The sequence below is a fragment of the Crocodylus siamensis genome, chromosome 3 (genome assembly GCF_052110815.1).
Source record: "Crocodylus siamensis isolate JL-2025a chromosome 3, ASM5211081v1, whole genome shotgun sequence".
Taxonomy (NCBI): domain Eukaryota; kingdom Metazoa; phylum Chordata; order Crocodylia; family Crocodylidae; genus Crocodylus; species Crocodylus siamensis.
Window position 1 is genome coordinate 183,738,291 of NC_143397.1, and position 20,991 is coordinate 183,759,281.

At 42.3% G+C, this 20,991-nt stretch overlaps 1 protein-coding gene across 2 annotated transcripts in view; it reads left to right on the forward strand.

The window, feature by feature from the left end:
- The window catches only part of SPIDR (scaffold protein involved in DNA repair), a 321,375-nt gene that overhangs the window by 195,207 nt on the left and 105,177 nt on the right, over nt 1-20,991 (forward strand). For both annotated transcript variants that reach the window (XM_090039932.1, XM_090039933.1), the window contains exons 9-10: nt 11,745-11,955; nt 13,861-14,129. In XM_090039932.1, coding sequence (XP_089896058.1) covers nt 11,745-11,955; nt 13,861-14,129 — 480 coding nt within the window. The remainder of the gene's footprint in view (nt 1-11,744; nt 11,956-13,860; nt 14,130-20,991) is intronic.

Below are 20,991 nucleotides of genomic sequence, written 5' to 3' on the forward strand. Positions count from 1 at the left end.
GCCAGTGCATCATGTTGTGTGCAGGGCTGCGTGCACTGCATGTAGTACAGGGAGCTGTCACAGGTTGTGTGCTCTACGTGGTGCTCCACTGACTGACCTTACATGCTGGACATGGTGCCATGCACAGCATAGAGTGTGCAGGCTGCATGCAGTGCCCCAAACCAACCTCCTGTGCTGTATGTAGCATGTATGGGGCTGAGGTTGGGGCCAGGGCCAGTCCACCAACCCGCAGGCTGGATCATATGGCTCCATGGGCTGGATCCAGCCCACAGGTCATATGTTTGATAACCCTGATCTAGTGGGTAATTTGTCAGAAATGGATATACGATATAAACAGGGAAGTTAGGATTCTTTTATAATAATGTCCTAATATTTGAAATCAGACTTAATGAAATTTATAACCCCTTAATGCTTGTAATGCTCCTTTTTCACTTTAGTCTTTTTTTCTTGCGGTGATTTATGTTTTTCTCTGCAGTGCTTCTAGTGGGATTTAAAGCTATCATGGCTTTTTGTGTTCTACACAACGTAGGCACTTGGTGCACATACGCTGTCAACACAGGAGAAGGAATAGTAGGTATTTCATCAAGTGTCTCAGATGTGTTAGTGTAGAAGCTGAAGAGATTTCTTTTCATACTTATGTAAATACAGGTCATCGTTGTTGTGGTGGTGGGGGGGTTAATGCATTTTTTGGTGTTAGAAGACTGAATTTTATTGTTAATGACTGCTGATCCAGCATTCTGAAAACTTTCTTAATACAGTTTACAAGTTTTAAGGGAATTCTCTTTACTGAAAATCTTTAAACAGTATCCTTCCCTCCCTATACCTATTGCCAAGGCCCTGCATGGTGAAAGCCTTTCTTGGGTTGGATGAGATTCACTCCGAAATCCATCTATGGCTGGGGTTGACAATCTTCCACTAATAGTGGGCTGAATTAACACAGCTTCATCTTAAAGGGAGCTGGACTGTAGCTCCCAGCACACAGTGCTTTGTCAGGGTTCTGGTTCTTCTACACTGGGAGTGAGGAGGAAGGCTATGCAAATCTTGCCATCAGTCCAATGTAGGCCCCAAAGTGGGAAAACTTGTGGCAGCTCTGCTGGGCCAGTGAGGCCTGAGTTACTTTGACTTGCCCAGCTTTGACCTGTGAGGCTGCTCCCAGGTGCTCCCGCCCCTGAGGTGGGCTGAGCAAGGTGTGGAGGGAGGGTACGTGGCCTGTCTGGAGGATATTTAGAGGTGGGGGTGGCAGCCTTGGGTAAAGGGAGGCAGTGGGGTGGAGAGTGGGGCTAAGCAGGAACAGGGTGACAATTGGGACCCAGAATTTTTTGGCGTGCTTGGTGAGCTACATAACATCTCTTTGCAGATCCAATCCAGCCCTTGACCTGATCTATATGGTTCCTAAGTTAGCCAGAAAGTTTTCCAAAAAGCACTCTGCTCCTAGCACAACCAAACCAAGCAAATCGCAAGGAGTGTGCAGAGTAGTCAAGAACAGTGCTAACCACTATTTTAAAATATAAAGCTTACCTCATAATAAAGTTTTAGAACCTGAAAAATGTCTCATTTCAAAAAGCACTTTCATGGCTAACCTCTAGTTAGCGTACATGGTTATGAAATTATTAAAATGATAAACGTTTTGTTTTTAAATGCCACCTGGCAGTGAAGCTTCTGTCTGGAATGATTCCCAGAGTTCTTGAACAATCTTGGTCAGAAGGAACAGGATTATTTTACAGAAATAAGCGACACTATGCAGAGAAGATAGATACATGTCTTAATCATTTGTCTCATTTTCTAATTTCATTATGTTTTTACTCTTGAGGTTGAGGAGTAAATGGTAATGACTTAGAAAAACACTTAGTCTAGTTAAGAATAGCTGTATATTCTTTTTGTTTTGTTTATGTTGGCTGGATTCAGTGCTTTAGTAAGATTGTTTTATCAAGAAATGTAACAACTGCCTTTCTATATTTGTATAAATAAACCATAATAGTCTGCCAGTAGACACAGTACATAGGAACACACTTCTTCAGAACACATAATACAAACTCATCACTTTCAATACATTTGTTCAGAGGGTGTGAAAGCAGGTATAATATTATCAAACAAAGCCTTTCAGTGGATATATTCTTCAGAACCATGTGAGCTGAAAGGTTTCAATTTGCTATTTGGGGCTTGGCTGTGAAAACCAGTCTAACTAGCTCGTTTCATTTCTTTAGAAAAACAGTCTTTACAACAAAAGTGTTAGAAGTTCTAAAATTAACATAGCTGCCTTTGAGAGTTGTGCAACTATGTAATCTGTCAGTTTGTGATAGTTGGATAATTTTAGTGTTAGACGAAGTAATAGTAAGTAGTAATTTTATAGGTGTTTGTATTATGATTCCAAATATTTGAAAATTATTTTTCTTACTGACTTTTGTTGTGATCCTGCAAGTACGTCTTATGGGTCAAACCCGGACAGTGGGAGGACAAACTGGCGATACAAGCAGTGCTGTGTTAGAAGAAATGTTGCTTAACTCCCTACCACCAAAAGCTCTCCCCAGTAGGCCCTGTATCCTGAATTCTGTGGCAAGCCCCAGTCACCCTGCCCCCAAATTGCCAGCTCATCTGGGAGTCCGGTGGGCTGAAGGAAATGGCTCCTTGGGCTGAATACAACCCTTAGGCCATATATTTGACAACCCCTGCTTTAGAAGGGAGGCACAGATCATGTGGACTCAGCCTGGCCTTTGGATTCTGTCTCAGTGGCCTCAAGGGGGGATGGAAGGTCTGGACAGCCTCCACTCCTCTAAAATTCCTGCCTAGGCATGTGCATTGAAGGTCTGGGTGATCTCTCATGGAAACACCAAGATCTGGAAGGATCAGTGGTTGCCAGACAAACATACGGACAGATCATGTCTAATATAATATATACCCTTTCATATGTTCCACTCAGGCAGTGCAAACTGCCATGGCTCCATCCTCTCCTGGTTCTAGCCTTTTAGGTGGAGTGTCCCCTTGTGTGTACCTGCAGACTGTAGTGATGCTCCAGTGTAGAGCTGATACCCTTGCATGAGATGCATGTGTATGGAATGACCCCACTGCATCCTTGCTGCATCTGGGTACCCAGACAGGGTTCTGATAGGTGCTTATTCTGTGTAAATCAATGCTGTTCTTTTTTGTGGATCTTGAACCTTCTTCTTTCTGAAAACAAAATGTTTTGAAGAGACTTGAAATGAAACTCCCTGTTGTTAATTGTGTTAGTTAATTTAGTCTTTCAGTTAATACAGAAGTCTTTTAGTTAATACAATTCACTTGCAAAAAGTCTTTAGGTTCATGTACAAAGTGTAATAGAAACATGTTCTAATACAAATCTAAAATGAAACAATGTCACTTTTTCATGAGCCAGCATCATTATTTGATGTCAGCACAATTCTGAGGAAGTTTGTGGTTTGTTAATTAACTGGTGCATTAGATTCTAGACCTGCCTGTAACCAAGAATGAGGCTAGAACGCAAGCACAGACGTGGGTTGTACAAGATTAACCACAGTACAAACCTTCAGCACATTGGTCAGCAGGATTGAAGCCCCTCTTCCGAGTTGCAGGTTTTAGCTATCTGCTTATGCTGGTGCTGCCTAGAATACCATATCAGTTTATTAAACCACGGAGTATGATTTACTAAAAGCAGGCAAGTTTCTTGCTTCTGATTCTTATAAAGCTGCTCCTGCATAGAGGAAGAGAAGACAAAAACAAAAGGAGTCTGAAGCTGCTTATGGAACCTAACCCCCCACTCCCCTATATGAGCAGTAGACTAAGGCAGCATTATTTTTTTGCTCTATGAAAGTAATCCATTAAATAATGAAGGCACTAAAATATCCCCAATTAAAAAAAGAGTAGAAAATTGTAAGTCTGCAGTAGTCTAGGAAATGCTCCACATTACAGTTCATCTGGTAAAACTATTAAGGCGTATGTATATATGTCAGACATGTAAACATTTATTTTCCTTTCCTCTTCAAACTAGTTCCTTTACATATTTTCAAGCATCTTAATATTTTTTAAACTTGAAAAGACAGTTTATTTACTTGTTTGCTATGACCCAATTCTTCTACTCTTTGCCTCAATGAAAAAAAAATCAGGAAGCCTATCTATTAAGAAGGTGCTACTATACAGGTGTAAACATATCAGAACTGGGACTGTAGACCTGTTTTGAAACTTATAAAAGCGCTCTCCCTGCACAGTGGTCACCTAATACTACTCTGTGTGATATTTCAGAAAGAAATAAGGCAGAGGGGTATTACAAAGTGGGCTAGGGAATGCAAACATATCTCCAAAACCTCATGATCGGTGTTAGTGAAAGGCAAACTTCTGTATTGATCTGGGTTCTTAGAAGCCCACTATATCTAAAGTTGGGCTTTGCAGCCTTCCTGCCAGCAAAAGTAAAATTCTAAGCCCCTTACAGAGATGCAGCAAAATTCTCTATGTTTTAAATGGTTTGAAAGAACTTAGTCTTTCTATATCACCTAAGAACAAATCTTTCAGTGTAAATGAAATAATGGGCTTTTCTTTCAGACTGTCTCCAAAGAGTTTTGAGCACTATATGGTGAGCATGCAACCTTTCCCTTAGAGATAAACACTCCTAAGAATTTACTTGAGTTTAGCAGTATTAGAAAAAGGACCATATTTAGTCCTGCATCCTATGTTCTTTGAACATTTATAACAGTGGATCCAGAGGGGGTGCAGTGGTGTGGATGCACCACCCTTTCAGTCAGTGACATCACGGGGACTTTTTAAAAGTCTCTTAATTGGATAAGAACTGGTTACCTTTCCCCACCATGCTCAGTAGAACTTCCCCTCCTCTTTCTTCCCTTCCAGACTCTGTGGACTGCTCTCACTCTTTCCCAGCCCTGGGGGGCAGGGAGAGGTCCAAAGCCACTCCTGACCAATCCTGCTCAACTCCATAGGGACCCAGGCTTAGCCAGGGACAGCAGCAGTGGCAGGTGGATTCTCTCCCTACCCAGTACCCCCAGGTACTCCCTGCCAGCTCGGGAGCATGTGTGGGGGAAGGGAACCCATCAACTGTGGCTGTTCTGTAGCCACTCCTAGCTCTAAGTACAGCCTGGCTGGAACAGGGCCAAAGGGGCTCTGGAGTTTCCCCCTACCTCTAGGACAGTGACAACAGCAGGCAAAGGAAGAGGGGAATGGGAGGAGAAGGAAAGGGATGTGTTGCAGAGCACAGAGGTAAGATTCTTACCTGATTAAGGGACCTGAAAAAAGAAAATCCCTAGCTCCTGCTCCTGTGGAATGGTTTGCCCTCTCCCGAGGTGAGGAGGCTGGGACTGGAGGTGTAGGAAAGATACAGTCATATCTTAAGCATTCTCATTCCCCTAATTTGAAATCCATTAAGATGGATGTTTATTAAAAGAGATTCAATTACATACTAAAATTGTCTGTCTTTTGAAAACATGCATCTTAATAGACCACCTCTTTGGAAGGAGCTGTTGGCTGGACCCCAGGGAATAGTTTAAGTAACCGAGATAGCTTGCTCTGCTGGTTCAAATGTGCCTTAGAATAGGGCTGTCCAACTGGCAGCCTGTAAGCTAGGTCTGCCCCCCAAGAGTCAACCTGCAGCTCCCAGTGTAAGGGACTGACGTGTAGGTGGTTTGACCTAATGGTTAGACCACTGAGGGAAAGGAGGGACCTGAGGCTGGATCAGAGGGCAGGAGCCATATTACCAAAACCGGAGGGAAATCCAGAAGTAGAGTCTGCAACACAGTCCAGGGTTAGGATCTGGGTATCAAATACTGAGTACCAATCCACAGTCTGCAAATACAGCCAAATCAGGGTCAGGAGCCAGGAAAGAGATCCACGGGAAAATCCAAAGTTGAAGTCCAAAACAAGTCCAAACCAGGGTCAGGAGCCAGGAGGCTTGCCACAGCAAAACTGTTAGCCAGTCTGCAAACCTGGAGCCCCAGTTGGTGTGAAATGGATAGGCATCACTCCCAGCTGCTAATCAGGATGGTCCCTGCTCCCAAACTGGGGCAGAGGTTACTAGCTTTGCCATTCTGTAGGTATGGCTTCTGCTTCCTTTCTCCAGCCCTGTGCCTGGGCAATGAGGCAGTGCAACACATGAAGCTAAGGGAGCCTGCAGCTTGGAGGGTTTGGGAGTACCCCACATGGCACAATGAGGAGAGGCATGCAGCACGCAGAGAGGGGAATTGCAGCTGGCACAGTATGCAGCCCTGTGGCCCTGGCCACTTAAAAGTTGGACAGTCCTGACTTAGAATAGAGGCTTATAGGAGTTACTACCAGGCACAAATACAGTTATGCATATTGAAATCAAATGATTCATTAAGACATGTATTTCTAGCAAACATGTTCTAAGTGAGGAAAGATGTACTTTTATTTTTGAAAATAGGTTTTCATACTGATAAGCATCTAACATATACTGGGACTCCTTTAATACGCTTATAAAATCTGAACCAAAACTTTTCATGGTGGTAATGGAAGTAATCAGAGTATGGAAGGTAGAGACATGGCAAAATTGCCATTCAAATGACATGAGGCAGTGAAGCCTGTCAGGATTAATAAAAAGCTGGTCACACACTTGCAGTAGGAAAATAAAAACAAAACCATAGACCTCAGACTTCCTGAGAATGGTTTGCTACTCACGTCAGTGTTTTTAGAGAATGAGATGGTTAGATCAAGCAAATGCTCTTCTGACATTAGCGACGTAGCAGTGACTGTGTTTAAAACATTTCCTGTTTACTTGTGTTCTGAACGCAGCCGCATCAGGAACGTAGATTCTGAATCTCTCTTCATTCCCTGTCTGCATTTGACTGCAGCTGTGAACTGGTTTGAGGTTGTTGACAGATTGTCAGTGCTGTTTTTTTCTCTTTCAGAAAGCAAATAGGAGATGTGTTTTTACTGCTCACTTTAGGCCTATAATCTCACCCAAGGGTGAGCAAAGTCCGACTCGTGGGCTGGATCCAGCCTGCAGTGGACTCTCTTTTCCAGCAGCCCCTGTGGCAGCAGCTCCTTCTGGCTGCCACCCCTGGACTCAGCCCTGCTGCCTGGGCACCCCATCCCGTCCACTTTGCACCTACCACCAGGGGTTGGACCTGTGCAGGCAAGGCATGCAGCTGGGAGCTAGGTGGACAGGTGGGGCCAGGGAGATGCTGGATCTTGTGCTGGTGACAGCATGGGGCTAGATCTGAGGCAGAGCTGCTGGCCGCAGGCACCTCTGCCCCGGCTCTGACCCCACACTGTCATGACCACAAAATGCCCGCTCTCGCATGCCCAGTTGCGCGCCCTTCCCCAGCTGCTCCTCACCAATCTCCGTGGAGATCCCAGGGCCCTGCCAGTGCATGGACAGAGACAGAGACAGGGCAGAGTGCTGTTGCAGCGCTGCTGCCCCCAGGGTCTCCATGGAGACGACCTGGGGCCGCACAAACAGGGGCTACTGAGAAATGGAGCCCGGCCACTGACCAGATGGCCCACTCCTGACAACTCTTCACAGTTATCTATCTTGGACAACTGAAGTTAAAATAAGCTTAACATAGTATATGTCTTTGGTATGTTTGAATTTAACTATAATGTAGTGTACAATATGTTGGAAATCATACGTACTAGAGGTTGATTGTGCAACCACAATCTGTATGTGTTTATCTGCAGCTAGATAGCTCATCAATCAGATTGGCGATATTAAACAGTCTTTTTACATCTGGGCTGCCAATGGAATCTAAAAATGCCAAAATGTATTGCTGGTTGTTAATTATTTAATGATAGACTTGAGTACATGAAATGATTTGTCACTATCTCATCAATTGCTACTCTTAGGGGGCCCCTACACATGCAGGTAAAGGCATGATGGGATCTAATATGCACTCCCACACAGTTGCACTTCCTGCCATACCACACATGCATGGTAGGAGGCATGATTGCAGGATGGCTCATTAGATCCCATTCTGCCTTATTGCTGGTACAGGGGGAGCCCAATCCCAGGTTCCCCCTGCAATGGCAAGAAGCAAGCTCCTGCAGCTGGGAGCCCCCCTCAGATGAGGGGGCTGCCACAATCTCCCAGCCTGAGGTGCGTGAAATGAGGGTGCATTTCCTGTTTGCTTTCTGTGTCTCCTGTTTGCTTCATGCCCCCCTGAGCCTGGGAGATTTCAGCAGCTTCAGTCTCCCATCTGTGGGGGTTTCATGTACTCCCAAGGCTGAGAGGTCATGGCATCTGTGATCTCCCAGCCACAGGGGTTTCACACACCCCTGGGGCAGGGAGATTGTGGCAGCTACATCTCCCAGCTCCGGGGATTCCACGCAGCACTGGGGCTGGGAGATTGTAGCTGCATCCTCCTGGCTGCAGGGACCCAGCTGGGTCCTGGCACCAGGAAGTACACTACCAGAACCCAGTGTCAACAGCTCTGGGACTCTGGGTCCTGGCAGCTGTGGGGTGCTGCCAGGACCCATAGCTAGCAGCTGATGTTACCCATCAATGAATGGTCATTTAGGGCCAGAACTGATTGTTGGGCATGATATCAGAGCATTGTGATGAAGTGTAAATTTTCTGTTAATTTTTCTGTTGATAAATACCATCATAGGACATTAGGTTTGGAAGGAACCTCATGGGGTCATCTAGTCTGGCCCCTTGCTCAGGGCAGGATTCTTTGTGACTAAACTATCCTAGTCAAGTGTCCATCTAGCCCGCTCTTGAAAATTTCCAGGGGTAGCAATTCCACAACTTGGCTCCAATGCGAAACCACCCTCTTAATCAGAAAATTCTCAAACGTACTCTGCTGCAATTTAAGACTGTTGCTCTTAGTTCTGTCCCATGCAGCAACAAAGAAACATCTCGATCTCCATCCTCTTTATCCATCCACCCTTCAGATATTTGAAGACTGTTATCAAATCCCCCCTCAGTCTTCTCTTCTCCAGACTAAATAACCTTAATTCTTTTAGCCTTTCCTCATAAATCATTTTTTCCAGGCCTCTAATAATTTTTTATTGCTCTTCTTGAAGTGCAGGGCCCAAAACTAGACACAGTACTTTAAACGAGGCTTTACCAGTGCTAAACAGAGCAGAAGACTCACATACCTTGATTTACAAGAGTCACTCCTGTTAATGCAACCCATTATCCCATTGGCTTTTTTTCAACAAGAGCCTACTGTTGGCTCATATTCAGTTTACTGTAACCCCTAGGTCTTTCTCTGCAGTTCTGCAGCCTAGCCACTCATTCCCCAGTCTCTATTTGCACATGCAGTTATTTGAAACCAAATACAGGACTTTAAACTTATTTGTGTTGAATTTTATCTGATGATTTCAGACCATATCTTCAGTTCATCATTCTGGTCTTAGGCTTTCAGAGTGTCTGCAGATTTACAGTGTCAGCTGTAAATTTCCTAATAGGCATGCACTCAATCCCATTGTCCAAATCATTAATGAACATGTTAAATGATATCTGACCCAGATCAAACCACTGGGGAACTGCACTTTTTACCTTCTCCCAGGTCAGGGATGACTGACTCTGGTGAATCCATAAAGGATTTTCCTGATTACTTGTTCTCCTCTAGATGCTTCAGTATTCCTTGAGGACCTGCTCCATGATACTTACTGGTTTGTAATTCCCTAGATCCCCCTCCTTTTTCTTAAAGATGGGCACTATATTTGCACTTTTCCACTCATCTGGGTCCTCATTTAACTTAAACTGTTTCTCACAGTCAGTAGCTAATAGCTATCCATATACAGCTTCCCAGAAATAGGAAAAGTCAAGTTGATACTTTATAATAAGTACTCATATGTAGTGTAAAAATAGTAATAATAACTCATTTAAAAGTTTTTTAATGTGCTGCTTAAATTTAAGATTTAGGATTATTTTAAAATATATACATTTTCATTGGGGCAGGAGCTAGGGTGGGGGTGCTACCCAGCCAGGGTGGTGAATGGGACCTGGGGTTGGGGCAGGGTGTAGGACGGAGTTGCGGGCTCCTTGTTTGGGGGACATGGGGTGGGGTGGGGCTGGATCCCTGCCACTGCACGCACCCCCTGGGAAGGCATGGGGGGGCATGTGCCCCTCCCAGATTTCTGCGCAGGGTGGATGTGAGCTGCCTGCTGTGGGCTCGGGGCTCTCCACTCTGCTGCCTTTGTCCTGGGGGTTCTGGGTTGGCCACACACCCCTGTGCACCTAGAGGCAGTGGTGAGTTGTGCCTCCTGCTGCTAGCTGAGCAGGTGACTCATGGCTGATGCAGAGCCCATGGGACAAAGGCAGCAGAGCAGAGAGCCTCAAGCCCACAGCAAGCAGCCTGCATCTGCCCTTGCCCTGCTCAGCTTCACTCTGGTTAAAAGCATCCCTGCGCTTAAAAATGGTGGTGGCAACACTTGAACTAAAGCTCATTTGACAAGCTTTATTTCAAGCACCCCTGCTGCTATTTTTAAGCTCTGGGCTGCTGATCCCCTGGAAGAACTGCCCATGGCTGCATCCCACACCCTGCCCCAGCTCCCATTTACCACCCTGACTGGGCAGCGCCCCCAGCCCCTGCCCCACTCCCTCCCTTACCGTGGGGGGCCTCAATCTGCCCCCCCCGCACACCCCATCTTCTCTACAGACTTACCTGCAGGGCGCTGCTCTCCATGCTGCCTGGCTGCATTCCTGAAAATCAGTTATCGGATCAGTATCGGCCAATGTGGCTGGTTAGCAATCAGCTATTGGTATCGGCCAAAAATATAGTTATTGGTGCACCCCTGCTTTTCAGAGTATGCTGTGTTTTTTGCCAAGCATGAGTACATGTTTTTCATAGTTTTTACTTGGTACATTTTCCATTTTGTTTATAAATTACTTGGTACTACTTTTATTTACAAGTAGTACTACTACAGTTATGTGGTTGAGATGTAGCTTAGAAAAAACTCAGCAGACATATTTTTGTGGATTTTTTTCACCCTGGTTTATTTTGCTCCAGTACTTAGTCACAGATATAAAGATGTGGTTGCTTCATTTCCACAGTCTCTAGCGTGCTGGGGAACTAGAGGCCTGAGGTAACTTCTGAACCCAGGTCATCTCTAGCTTTGCTGCCAACAAAGAAGGCCATGTTACAGTCCCAAAGGATACAAATCTAATTGCAGAAAAACATAGCGTGCAATAAATTTCACTGACTGACTTTTGATTCTTGTGTGATGAGCACTAAAAATTTGATTACTGCTTTGCTTTTGTTTAACTGGCTTCAATAGATTTTTATTCTAGGAGTATCAAAATAGATGATAATATTTACATGTTAAAACAAATACTGACATCAGAAAATGTTTTGTTATAAAATTACTGTAGAGGAGAGATTATCCAACAGTTACCTTAATCAAATAGCCAAAAAATTGCGTGCGAAATTGTTTGGAAACATTTTTTAGCAAGAGAAGGTAAAATATTAGTAATCAAGGTTGGGGAGTGGGGGGATGGTTTACTAGAACAAAAATAAGTAATTAACTTGAGACAAGGTGATACGCAATATAATCATAGTAAAGTTATGTGTAGCCTATGCTGGTTAGGTTGCCTGCAGCACTTGCACAGACTTGGCATCACTGCTTGCAGTGGTGACACATACTGAGCCACACAGCACATTCGAGGGGGCCTCTGTCAGGCATAGTAAGTCTGAGCCATAGATGTGGTTTAAAGGCACAAGGAAGAGACATGCATAACAAAAGAAAAACACAGTACGACACAAAAAGTTGTTAAAATAGGGTAAATTGTGACATGGTTCTGAATAGTAATGAATTCAAAATGCTTTTTTGTTTGTTTCTTTTAGGCAGAAACTAATTCTCCATAATGAAAATGTCCCAGTTATCATGAATACATATTTTAGTCAGAAAGTGTTCTTCAGAGAACACACAGAAATAAAGGATAAGATGCATTGTCCGGAGGAGTTGCTTATTAGAAGAAATATTGTATCTTTGGCACAAATATTCACCCTAAATGATCCCAGAGACAGTGCGCCCCAGCAATCTGCAGTTAATCAGGTAAGGTTCATCTTGTTTGTAGTTTATCACTTTGTAACAAATCAGTTGAACAGATGTTTGGAAATCATAACAAAAACAGAAATCCTGAAATCCTGATACTCTCTTCCCTTTTTATTTAGCCAAAGCTGAATAATATGTGCTATTTGTTTTAATAATATTTTATATGTGGAGGCTTTTGGTCAGTCCAAATCCTGAACTGCTGTGAGACTGTTTTGCTATAGTTTTACTACCATGCAGAATAACAGTGCTGATATCACAGCTTTGTTTTTCAATGATTCCCTTACTCTGTGAATCTCAGTACCTCAGTAACCTTTTTAAAACTATACATAAACATTGTATTTTTATGCTTCCATATTTGAGTGTTTTCCCTTCCTATTGAGTCCTTTCTTTAAAATACCAGTTATTGGCTTTATGGAAATAGTCATGATTTTAAAACCTATACACACAGATGATTGAGAAGGGTGTCTCAAATTCAAGTTTTCAATTTAAGAGATACATTTTAAAGGAATCAGGTTTTCAGACGGTGAATGCCCAGCACTGTTTTAAGGACTTGAACTCTTGAAATCACTAGTCATGTTTGAAAATTCTGGCTAAAGTGTGGTGTTGTTAGTACACAAATAAATTATCATAACATAAGCCAGGATGTGACTTTATAGCATGCCAGCTACTTTGTGGCAATTGTGCCAGCTCCTGTGCGGCTACTTTGTGGTAAGGCTGTGCGCTCAGGCAGTTAGTACCAAATAGCTGATGCATTCCAAATGCACACCCTAGCTCAGTGAGGGCCAACCTTTTTGGCAGGCCTGCCACAAATTAGCCCTTCACACCCACCAAGTGCCACTCCGAACCCCTTCCCTCTTTAATCTGCTGCTCTGTTTTCTCCTTTCTGCCCTGAGGGTCCTGTCTCTATTTTGTCTGTCCCCTCCCGGGTCTGCTGAATAGTGTTCTTTTGTACTGATTGCAAAAACTGTTATAGCTACACTAGCATAAAAGATTTCAGTTTGACCAAGGATTCTGTTGCTGCTTGAGTATATGAGTACTCTTTGAACTGTACTGTCTTTTCAGGGACAGATCTGGTCCTACCAAAATGAAAGGGAGCTCTCTCTGAACATCAGTTCCTAGCAGGGCAAATGTGTTTAGGCTTGCAAAGAGCTAGAAGAGCTAAAAAGCAAAAAGACTAAATTTTGTGTGTTTTTTTTTTTAATTAGACACACAGATGGTATTTAAAACAGGGGTTGCAAAGGAATGAGAAAAGATTGATGGACACTATACTTTTGATAAAAGTTTTTAAATGGGGATGAATGAGGTCATGTCTGAGGCAGCAAACAGCGTGGCTTTAATGAAAAGAAACTTAGTTTCTTTCAGTTGTAGTGAAAGAACAGAAGTAGGTTAGGGTTTCCTCCCTTTTTTTTAATAATCCAATACCTTTCACACGGTGGCTTATAAATTTGAGACCTGAATTATTGCCTTGTAAAACTGCACACCCCTTTATCTGCCATGAATTTAAAACTTGTTGAGTCTATTTTATTTTGAAGGTTTATACTACTCTTTATGGGGGAATAAACAGAACTACCAAGAATTATGTAAAAATCCTTCATGAAGCAGGGTGATAAATACTGATGCCAGTTCTTTCTTCCTCTTAACATTACTGGCCTCATATGGATTGAGCTAATTTAATCCAGGGCAGTAATTACATGGAAGAGAATACTATGTGCTGAATTATAGGATCCCTAGTACATTAATTAAAAATCCAAGGGAATTTAGATACTTCTAACCAGTATTTATAGTAAATGTTTTGAAAATAATCCAGGCTCTTTTATAATTAATTTTAGTTGAAGTTCACGTTGCGTTGCTATGTGGTTTAATAATCTATACAATAATTTTGTTCTATGGCTTTGTATTTACCAGATTGCTTGTACCAACATGACTACTCCAGCTATGCAGATGCATAGCAACCCTGAATCCAGACTACAGCCATTAGCATTCAGTGTCCTACATGACTCTCTGCTTGAAGTGGTGGAAAACCAGGGAGCAGCTGGCTGGAAGGGAGTGCAAGTACGAGTTGTCATCCAAAGGGTGTATTATCTGCCTGCAAGAGAAGATTTCAGATGTCAACCTCCAGGGAACAATTCTGTTCTTCCAACACCCTTTTTAAGTTCAGATGGGCCAAATGTTAGGTGAGTAATAAAACGTGCATATTAACCTGGTGAGGTTTTAGCATCAGGGAGGAAATTGGGGACTGGCCTCAGTCCATACCAGCTAAGCATATTCAGCTAAGTAGCATAATCTAACTAGAAAAAGAAGAAGGATATACTTTTAATAGACCCAGTATAGTGTGGATTTGGTGCTAGCTAAAGGAATGACTTATGCTGCACCATAAACTACTGGTAGAAGGTTGAAAAATAAGTGATTGGAAGATAATTTAAACCAGGTGATGATTTTGTACTTCTGCCATTAATATTTGAGTTTCACTGAAGAACTACTACCTCAGCTACCTGTCATTAACTATTTCAGTTTTCAAAGCACATGACCAGTAACTAACTATTTCTCACACAGCGTTCTTTTGGAATAAAAGAAAATTGTCTCTAGAGATGAGAAGATGAAGGCTTGTCTTAAAGATTTTACACGGATGTAGTTATAGCAATACAGCTCTACTTATACAAACTTGTAGCGTAAATTTCTGGCCCCTTTGAAGTAAATGTCAAAACTCCCTACCATGGTTGTAGTGTAGTAGAATTAAGTGACTTCTGCCAAGTTAGTTCCTTCTGGATTGCTGCCTTGGTGCAGAAGAAGTCTTCTACATATGCAAGACTGGCAACAATTAGTGGTTTATAGCAACATTTTCAAAGTCTTCTGTTTAACCTTTTGCTCCCTGAAAATTGAATATTTTCAGCGTCTAGAGCAGTAATTCTCAAGCTTTTTGGGTTCAAGGCACCCATTTATAATTTTTGTGCATTGAATTGGCACCCAGTTGCAAAAACAAATGTATATATTAGTGCTTACCTTTTTACAGAGAAGCCAGGGAGTGGGGTAAGGGATTGTCCAGACAGGGACAAGTCTGACTCTGTGCTTGGGGTGCTCCCGGACCCTGATTGAGAATTTCTGGTCTGCAGTATAGAGGAGTCGCAGTGCGATCTCACTTTTTCTGCACAAAAGGGATAACGAATACAGCTTCCTTCCGTGCCTTTTGTAATCCTTTTCTTCTTGTGCGTTGGGGATGAAAAAGAATGAACTGGGTGTCGCTTAGCATCTTCATGTTTAACATTTCCATGATTTTATTTAAATAGCATTTTGGGGGGTTTAACGTACTAACACATAGCATGTTGGGTTGAAACTTTGTACAGCAAATTCAGTCAGTTTTGTGTTCACTCAAAGTGCTTTATTTGGGTGAAGTCAGGTTTTCTGCACATGTGAGGGTTTTGAGTGTTTGTTACTTTTTGAGTCCATGTGAGGTATAGAAGCTAATGGTAGCTAGGCCCTGTATGGTTAAGTGCATTAGTTCCCTTCTGAAGCCTTTGTAGGGTCATTGGCAGTTCTCCAAACCTCATCTGCTACAAGCCTGGAGATCTGTTCAGACACGCTTTTCATTGGAGCTTAAGAAACTTGTGCACCCCTTTGTGATTTCAAGCATAATAGAGTCTTCCCACTTGTCATTACTCTGAGCCATAGGACAGTTTACAAAGATTTTATAGTATTTCTAGTCTTCCTCTCAAATATTAAGAGGCTTACTAATTGCTAAAGAATTAAAACTGAATTATCAGTCACCCTACAGACATACGAGCACAGAGGTGGTCAGTCACATTAGTCATATATTCCTAGTCTGCCATGTGCCACCCACGCATAGAGGCTGCCCGTGCCACTTGTCATGTATGCTGTAGGTGCCAGATCCCTGTTCTAGAAATGTGATATCATGGGGGTATTTTGGATATACATTTTTTGAGAAACATTTTAAAAACCTATTGCTTACATAATGTAAAACAAAAACTGTTAAAGCAGTAGAAAATAATGGTAATTTTAAACTCAATGTATCTTCCCTATTCCTACTTGCATAACTATTTTCTACATGTATAAAGAGGATATCTGCGAAAGGGTATGATTCTTTACTGGTAAGCAAATGGATTAGATGAACATTTTTGTAGCTCTCTAACTGCTATGAATCAAACATGAGCTTCTTGGTATTCTGCAGGACACACACACACAAAAAATACTTTTTAGAGTCCAATAAGTTCTCTAGCATTTGTCACTCATAAATTAGTCTCATATTTCTTTTGTTATTCTGAAATCATTTACCGTTCCCTCCAGTAACTAACTGTTCTTGTACTTTCTGTGCTCAAAGAGTGTGGGGAGAGGAAGTGAAAATATAACTTGCCATGACTATTGTTTCTTCCCAACATTTCCTGGCATGCAGATTTATTGTTTTCCCCTGCTAGGAAGAGAGGAGCTGATACAAATAATATAACCCTTTTTATTTCACCCTAATTGGTTTGACTGTCTTTGAGGCTGTCTTTGAGGCTTTGACTGTCTTGTTTGGCTGTCTTTGAGGCTGTCTGATTTAAAAAAAAAAAAAAATTATCACGAGTTTTCAACTCGTGAGGTACCTGACTCATCATGTCAACTTGTATTTTGTGTTTCTGGTATCAAGAAGTGTATAATTTGGGTTTTTTCTTGTTATTATCTGCTTGTTTTGAGTGGGATGTTTGAGTTTGCTAAAAGCATAGTTGGTCAGTTTTGGTCTTTAGAGGACAGAGATCACTATGCAGTATTTAGAGAAGCTAAAATTAAAAAAAATTGAAGGGCTACTGAACAGTTAAACAAATCCAAGAGTTCAAAAGATTTGGAGATGGAAAGCTGGGCAGAAGAGGCTGGTACCTATTAAAAAAGAAAAGCTTAACAACTTTAAAAAGAAATAAGTGCTGGCTTTTAATCCACACTTTAAAATCTTTGTGGGTGAGCAAAGAAAATTTCCATTTGCTTCTCTTGGCAAATGTTCTGACCTACTTCCCACCTGAATGTTAAAATTCTAGCCTATAAGAGCATTCTATTCTCAGTAGGTACAAAAGAAAATACATTGCACCTAAAAATATTGGTATGTAACCAGATTATTTTCCCTGGTTATGAGTAGTCCTTTTGTTTGTTCTTTGTCTCCAGTTTTAGAATTACTTGTCAGGGCCTTGAGAAGCAATATTGGTGGTTCTGTCATGTAAACAGAAGGTCATGTGAGCAAAATATCTAGGCCAGCCAAAGGTGAACGTGTGACTAGAAAAAATGGAGGTGGGAGGGATTTTGCATTTTGAACAGGGTGCACAAAACCTTACAATCATTGCAGCTGGGATCAATTATGAGTTGGCATGTTGTTTTAAGTTTCTGTACAGAGCATAATGTTGTCATGCCAGGTACAAAGGATACAGTGACAAATACAGATCCTCTGAAACTGATTCATATCAGAATTGTCTTTCATCTTTCCCTTCTTCCCTTTCCACACTTAAGAATCTTCCTGCCTGTCTTAATGCAAGAATAGTTGACAGGTTAACTTGTCTAGCAGTACCCATAAATAAAATCTAAGGGTCAAATGCAATAACGAACATTACAAGCAGGTAAATTGATGTTTAGGTAACTCATAGTATTTACGTTATGGAGAATCTCATCTTAAATTATGCAAGACTCCTTTTACAAATTAGTGCATGGTTTATTATTTGAAACTAGGCTGAGATGGAAGAGACACTCATCAAAGATCCATGTTCACATATGTTAGCATCTGTCAAAATATTTTCTTTGTTGTCCAAAGTTACTCTGTTTACAGCATTCCATTCATTTTTTTCAACAAAACATTTCTAAATAGAGTTCTCATAAATTAAATGATTTTTTTTCTAATTGCACTGTGTTTCTGGGATGCATTTTTTCAAGTGAAAGATAAACAGGAAATAGGTAATGGAGGACTCTTCAGTGCATGCCATACATTAGAAGTTGTTCCCTATTTTCAACATCCTAGGAGTGAAGATATGTGCCTTTAATATTCTTGTGAAGTAGTCTAATTGCTGCTTGACAGGGGAAAGATAAAACTACACCATTCAGGGACGAGTGATGTGTTTCTGCTTTCCCATCTCTTATAAAGAAAGCCTGAGCCTTGATCAGTGCAACTCACAGTCTCCAGGTACTAAAAAGGAGAGTAGAGCGACAGTTTGCTTTTGGGAACCCAGATTTGGCATCTTACTGTTAGGCTGAGAGGTTCAACTTTTTTATGTATTTCAAATGGTTGATTCCTTGTCCATCTCTCCCCAAACATGGCCCTGAAACCTGTTTCCTTGGGGCTGAATCTGAAGTTTGAGTAATTGAATTTGGACTCCTTTCAGTCCTCTAGCACAACACTTTGTTAACCTTACACTGGTTTATTTTTCAGAGCTAAATATTTACATAATCTTATTCCAGTGGAAGGGAAAACATAAGTGCTATTATTTGATAGTTTGTAAACCCTCTCTCCCCCTCACCACAAATGTTGCCACTCTTCCATTCCTGTTTCCATATCATCTAATCAGATAGGCTGTCACGTATGAAAGTTCATGCCTCTTTGAACCAGTTAGTTTATATGCCGCCCTACTCTACCTTATGCCATTCTTGCACTGGTTATATATAGCTAAACTTTATTTAGTTGTCTTTGTTGCTAAATTGTATCACTTCTGTAGTGCAATAGTTGGTACAGGACAGAAGTAGATGGTGGCCAGTAACAAGCACAAGCATTGAAGGATCCTAATTCTTTTGAAATGGAAATGAACAGAAATTACCATCAATTATTATCGTTCCTACTTTGAGTGTGTGGTCAGCAAAGTGCTGCCTGTGGCCACTAACTAGTAGGGCTGTGCGAAAGGCACCATTTGGTTTTGCCTTGAGTGTCGATGGTTCGAGAGAACAGTGTTTGTCTCAAATTTCATTTCAAGTCAAAACAGCTCTTCCGTTCTGTTCCATCGAAACAGAAAGGCTGTTTTGACTCTGTTTCGAGTTTCACTGGGGATGGGGAGTCAGACCAGCTTGGCATCCCCAGCACTACATTGCACCGGGGTGGGAGGCAGCCCAGGTAGGCTGCTTCCTGGGGCCCTGTGCTTGATTGCGCTGGGCTGCCTCCCGCCCTCAGTGCAATCAAGCAGATAGGGATGCCGGATCTTGCGCTGGGAATGGGAAGTCAGCCCAGCTGGACCAGTTTCCCATCCCCAGCTTATGGTTGAAATGTTTCAACTTTTGAAACATTTCAACCAGCCTCATTTTGTTTCAAGACTACTTCGACTGGCTTTCTTTTGTTACGATTTTGCTGTTTTGAACCTTGAAATTGGTTGAAACGGTGTTGGAACGAAATGGCCGGTGCAATTTCACACAGCCCTACTAACTAGTCCTGTAGAAAAATAAAACTTCACATCAAGGTCTTCACATACTACAGCAATATTGATCATATGTATCAAAATAGAGGGCAGTCTTCCCTTTTGAATATTCCTGAAATGTTCCAGAAACAACCCCGTTTCTACTAACCTGTGATTTTCCTGTGATAGATTCAATGTTTCTCTAAGGTGTACACATAATATACACAGAACAGTATTATGAAACTGCCACGTACTCGGCGTTGGTGAGGCCGCAGCTTGAGTACTGCGTCCAGTTTTGGGCTCCACAATTGAAAACGGATGTGGAGAAACTTGAGGGAGTCCAGAGAAGAGCCATGTGCATGATCAGAGGTCAGGAAAACTGACCTTACAACAACAGGCTGAGAGCCATGGGGCTCTTTAGCCTGGAAAAGCCCAGGCTCAGGGGTGATCTGATGGCCACCTATAAGTTTATCAGGGGTGACCACCAGGATCTGGGGGAACGTTTGTTCACCAGAGCGACCCAAGGGATGACGAGGTCGAACGGTTATAAACTACTGCAAGGCCATTTCAGGTTGGACATGAGGAAGAATTTCTTTACTGTCCGAGCCCCCAACGTCAGTTCAAGCACCTCCACTGAACACCTTCAAGAGTAAATTGAATGCTTATCTTGCTGGGATCCTATGACCACAGCTGACTTCCTGACCTTTGGGTGGGGGGCTGGACTTGATGATCTTCTGAGGTCCCTTCCAGCCCTAATGTCTATGAAATCTATGAAATAGTTTACATCTTTTTCATCATTGCTTAAATTGTAACCATTTCTGGCAAGCCCTCATGCCCATACAGTATGTTAGAGTTGCAGCCTTTTGTTGGGGAAACTTTGCTTCAGATGAAAACCTTGTTTGTCACTGTTCCCCTTCTTTTGCCCATTTTATTTCTGTGTTCGCTAGTTATGAGAAATGAAATGATTCTGGAAAGAATGTAAAAGAGTAGCAGTGATATTTTGGCTGTATTACCTAGTGGTAGAAAACCAGCCTAAAGAGCAGAAAGCTGCCAATTTGCCAAATTTAGCCATAAAGCTACAGTCAAGGTATGTGCAGTCACTTTTCATAGAGTCATTGAATCATAGAAAGTTAGGATTGGAAGGGACCTCAGGAGGTCATCTAGTCCAACCCCCTGCTCAAAGCAGGACCATCCCCAACTAGATCATCCCAGCCACAGCTTTGTCTAGCCAGGTTTTGAAAACCTCCAAGGATGGAGCTTCTACCACCTCTCTGGGTAACCTGTTCCAGTGTTTTACTACCTTCCTAGTTGGAAAATTCTTCCAAATATCTAACCTAAACTTCCCTTGCTGCAACTTGAAACTGTTGCTCCTTGTTCTATCATCTGCCACCACTAAGAACAGCCTAGCTCAATTCTCTCTCAACCCCCCCCCTTCAGGTCTTTGAAGGCTGCTGTTAAGTCCCCTCAGTCTCCCCTTCTCTAGATTCAATAAGCCCAGTCCCCTCACTCTTTCCTCATAAGTCATGTCCCCCAACCCCCTCACCATTTGTTACCCTCTTTCCAATTTGTCCACATCCTTTCTGTAGTGGGGTACCCAAAACTGAACATTGTACTCCAGATGTGGCCTCACCAGTGCTGAATAGAGGGGAATAATAACTTCTCTTGACCAGCTGGCAACCCACCTACCAATGCA